The sequence below is a fragment of the Hippocampus comes genome, unplaced genomic scaffold (genome assembly GCF_001891065.2).
Source record: "Hippocampus comes isolate QL1 unplaced genomic scaffold, H_comes_QL1_v1.1 scaffold376, whole genome shotgun sequence".
NCBI classification, from domain to species: Eukaryota; Metazoa; Chordata; class Actinopteri; order Syngnathiformes; family Syngnathidae; genus Hippocampus; species Hippocampus comes.
In genome coordinates, this window is record NW_017805507.1 from 419,927 (window position 1) to 423,319 (window position 3,393).

Sequence of the window (3,393 nt, forward strand, 5' to 3'; positions counted from 1 at the left end):
AAAAAAAAAAGTCTCTTCTTTTCAGGAACGATGTGCAACATCAATATAGACGACTGCGCCATCAGCCCGTGTCACAACGGCGGCACGTGCGTGGATGGCATCAACGGCTTCACCTGCCTCTGTCCCGAAGGCTACAACGATGCCACCTGCTTGTCCCAGGTGGACGAATGCGGCAGTAACCCGTGCATCCACGGCCGATGCCAAGACCTCATCAACGGGTGAGCAGCAGCCTCGTGTCTCGGGGTTGTCACGAACCCATAAACCAGTGGAGAAATCGCTGACGTTTTTTTTTTTTTAATGGAAGCTATAAATGCACCTGCGACTCTGGCTGGAGTGGCCCGAATTGTGACATCAACAACAACGAGTGCGAGTCGAACCCGTGCATGAACGGAGGAACCTGTAAGGACATGACCAGCGGGTACCACTGTACATGCAGAGCAGGCTTCACAGGTCAGCCAAGGCTTGCTCCTATTTTTTGCGGGTACTCCTTTTCTGGCATCTAACCAAGTCTAATACCCCCCCACCCCCTTCCCGCAACAGGACCCAACTGCCAAACTAACATTAACGAGTGCGCATCAAACCCCTGCCTCAACCAGGGCACCTGCATGGATGGCGTGGCAGGGTACAAGTGCAACTGTCAGCTCCCCTACACCGGTATGACACGTAGCTGCTTGCTTCATCATAACTAAAGGGTATCTTCCTTCTTTCCGCGCTAAAGGTTTATCCTGTGTTGTTTCACCAAACCTCATCCAGTCATCACCCTATCAGAGATGCTTTTTTTTTTTTTTTTTTTTTTTTTTTTTTTTCCTCACTGTGTGGAAAGATCTGCCTGTCTGTCTCGGAGGGATAACATAGAATGTATGTTTTCCTTGGGTGGGTGGGGGCGGTGCAGTGTGGCACCCCTGCTAATATAAGCGGGAGAACTCCAACTTGCTCCGCACCCCCCATTCCCGTTTCCGCCACGTCCTGTTTCCTGTCTGTGATCGCACAATAACAGGAAACAGGAAAACCCTTCCTATTTGGTTAAGTCGTCATGGAAATGGATAAGGAAGAGGGATGGAAACCGGGGGGCCCCGTCCTCTTACTTAGCGGCTTCAATGTTTGTCTTTTTGTTCCCAGGTGAAAACTGTGAGACTTTGCTGGCCCCCTGCAACTTGAGACCCTGCAAAAATGGCGGACTATGTCAAGAGTCTGAGGACTACCAGAGCTTCTCATGCAGCTGTCCCGCAGGGTGGCAAGGTGTCTATTCCTGTCCTTTTTTTTTTTTTTCCCCCCTCGCATCTTCTGGATCATTCAATTAACCACGCTCTCCTTCAAACCAAGGTCAAACTTGCGAGATTGACATCAACGAATGTGTGAAAAGCCCGTGCCGCAATGGAGCCCTTTGTCACAACACCATGGGAAGCTACCAGTGCACATGCCTGCCTGGCTACACGGGGCAGAAGTGTGAGACTGACGTCGATGATTGCAAGCCAAGTAAGGACCACGGATGTATGACAAAAAAAGGCCGTTTTTAAAGATGGGAAAAATATGTGCCGCCTGCATAGAGCTCAAACGTCCTCTTTCCCTGCGTTTCAGATCCATGCAGCAACGGCGGCCTGTGCCGTGACGCCATCAACACCTTCACGTGTATCTGCCTGCCCGGCTTTCGCGGCGGCAGATGCGAGCAAGACATTAACGAATGCGAAAGCAACCCCTGCCGAAACGGCGCCAACTGCACCGACTGCGTCAACAGCTACACGTGCACCTGCCCGCCTGGCTTCAGCGGCATCAACTGCGAGATCAACACCAACGACTGCACCGACAGGTAGCTCACGGCTGCCGGCGACGTCGCCAAATTTGTGGTGAAAAATGTTTCAAAGATGAACTCGGTTGTGTTTCGCTAGCTCTTGCTTTAACGGCGGCACCTGCGCGGATGGCATCAACGCCTTCACGTGCCTGTGCCTGCCTGGATTTACCGGCAGCTACTGCCAATATGACATCAACGAGTGTGACTCAAGGCCGTGTCTCAACGGGGGCACGTGCCTGGACAGTTTCGGAACGTACAAATGCACCTGCCCCCCAGGTTACACGGGCGTCAACTGCCAGGTAATGGGAGCCCGCCGCCGTGTCGGTTTCCATGTCGCCAGTAGGTAGTTGTTCGTTAACATTTCTCTGTCTGTTTGTTAGAATCTCATACGCTGGTGCGATTCGTCCCCCTGTAAAAACGGGGGCACTTGCTGGCAAAAGGGGGCCTCCTACACCTGCCAGTGTCCAAACGGTTGGACCGGCCTCTACTGTGACATCCCGAGCGTGTCCTGTGAAGTCGCAGCCAAACAACAAGGTAGTTTTTGCTCGTGCAGTGGTCCGCTAATCCACTTATCCTCACGAGGGTCGTTGGGCGTGCTGGAGCCTATTCCAGCTGTTTTCGGGCATGAGGCGGGGGACAACCTGAACTGGTTGCCAGCCAGTCGCAGGGCATACATAGACAAACAACCATTCGGGCTCACAATCACACCAAGCGACAATTTAGAGTGTTCCAATAACCTGCCATGAATGTTTTTGGAATGTGGGAGGAAAACTGAATACCCGGAGAAAACCCACGCAGGAACAGGGACAACATGCAAAGTCCACAAAAGAAGGCCGGAGCCGGAATCGAACTCTGCAACGCTGCACTGTGAGGCGGACGTGCTAACCAATCGACATCCGTGCCGCCCCTGATCACTTCATATTCCCTGGAAATCACAATGCCTCATCATTGTTAAGCTATTTTAGAACAGGCCTGTGGGCTACCTGTATGGCCTTTGGGGGATTGTTTTTTGGGGGGCGGTGGTTGGAACAGATCAACGGCTCATTGGCATTTCCATTCATTTCGGCGAGGAAATATGATTTGAGTGTTTTTGCATTACAAACACGCTCACGAAGCAAATTGGTATTCGCTAACCGCTATTCTGTGCTCTCAGGTGTCGAAGTGGCTCACCTGTGCCGGAATTCGGGCCAGTGCCTCGATGCCGGAAACACGCATTACTGCCGCTGCCAGGCGGGCTCCACAATTAACCACGCTCTCCTTCAAACCAAGGTCAAACTTGCGAGATTGACATCAACGAATGTGTGAAAAGCCCGTGCCGCAATGGAGCCCTTTGTCACAACACCATGGGAAGCTACCAGTGCACATGCCTGCCTGGCTACACGGGGCAGAAGTGTGAGACTGACGTCGATGATTGCAAGCCAAGTAAGGACCACGGATGTATGACAAAAAAAGGCCGTTTTTAAAGATGGGAAAAATATGTGCCGCCTGCATAGAGCTCAAACGTCCTCTTTCCCTGCGTTTCAGATCCATGCAGCAACGGCGGCCTGTGCCGTGACGCCATCAACACCTTCACGTGTATCTGCCTGCCCGGCTTTCGCGGCGGG

The 3,393-nt window shown here is 52.4% G+C and overlaps 1 protein-coding gene across 2 annotated transcripts in view; it reads left to right on the forward strand.

Annotated features, from left to right (window-relative positions):
* Nucleotides 1–3,393, forward strand: part of LOC109520433 (neurogenic locus notch homolog protein 1-like) — a 26,060-nt gene that overhangs the window by 14,553 nt on the left and 8,114 nt on the right. Inside the window, exons 13-21 of one of the 2 annotated variants that reach the window (XM_019877648.1) lie at nt 26–218; nt 305–450; nt 541–654; nt 1,120–1,239; nt 1,324–1,476; nt 1,579–1,807; nt 1,887–2,088; nt 2,170–2,323; nt 2,943–3,019. In XM_019877648.1, the coding sequence (XP_019733207.1) occupies nt 26–218; nt 305–450; nt 541–654; nt 1,120–1,239; nt 1,324–1,476; nt 1,579–1,807; nt 1,887–2,088; nt 2,170–2,323; nt 2,943–3,019 (1,388 nt within the window). The remainder of the gene's footprint in view (nt 1–25; nt 219–304; nt 451–540; nt 655–1,119; nt 1,240–1,323; nt 1,477–1,578; nt 1,808–1,886; nt 2,089–2,169; nt 2,324–2,942; nt 3,020–3,393) is intronic. The other variant, XM_019877649.1, reaches the window with a different exon arrangement.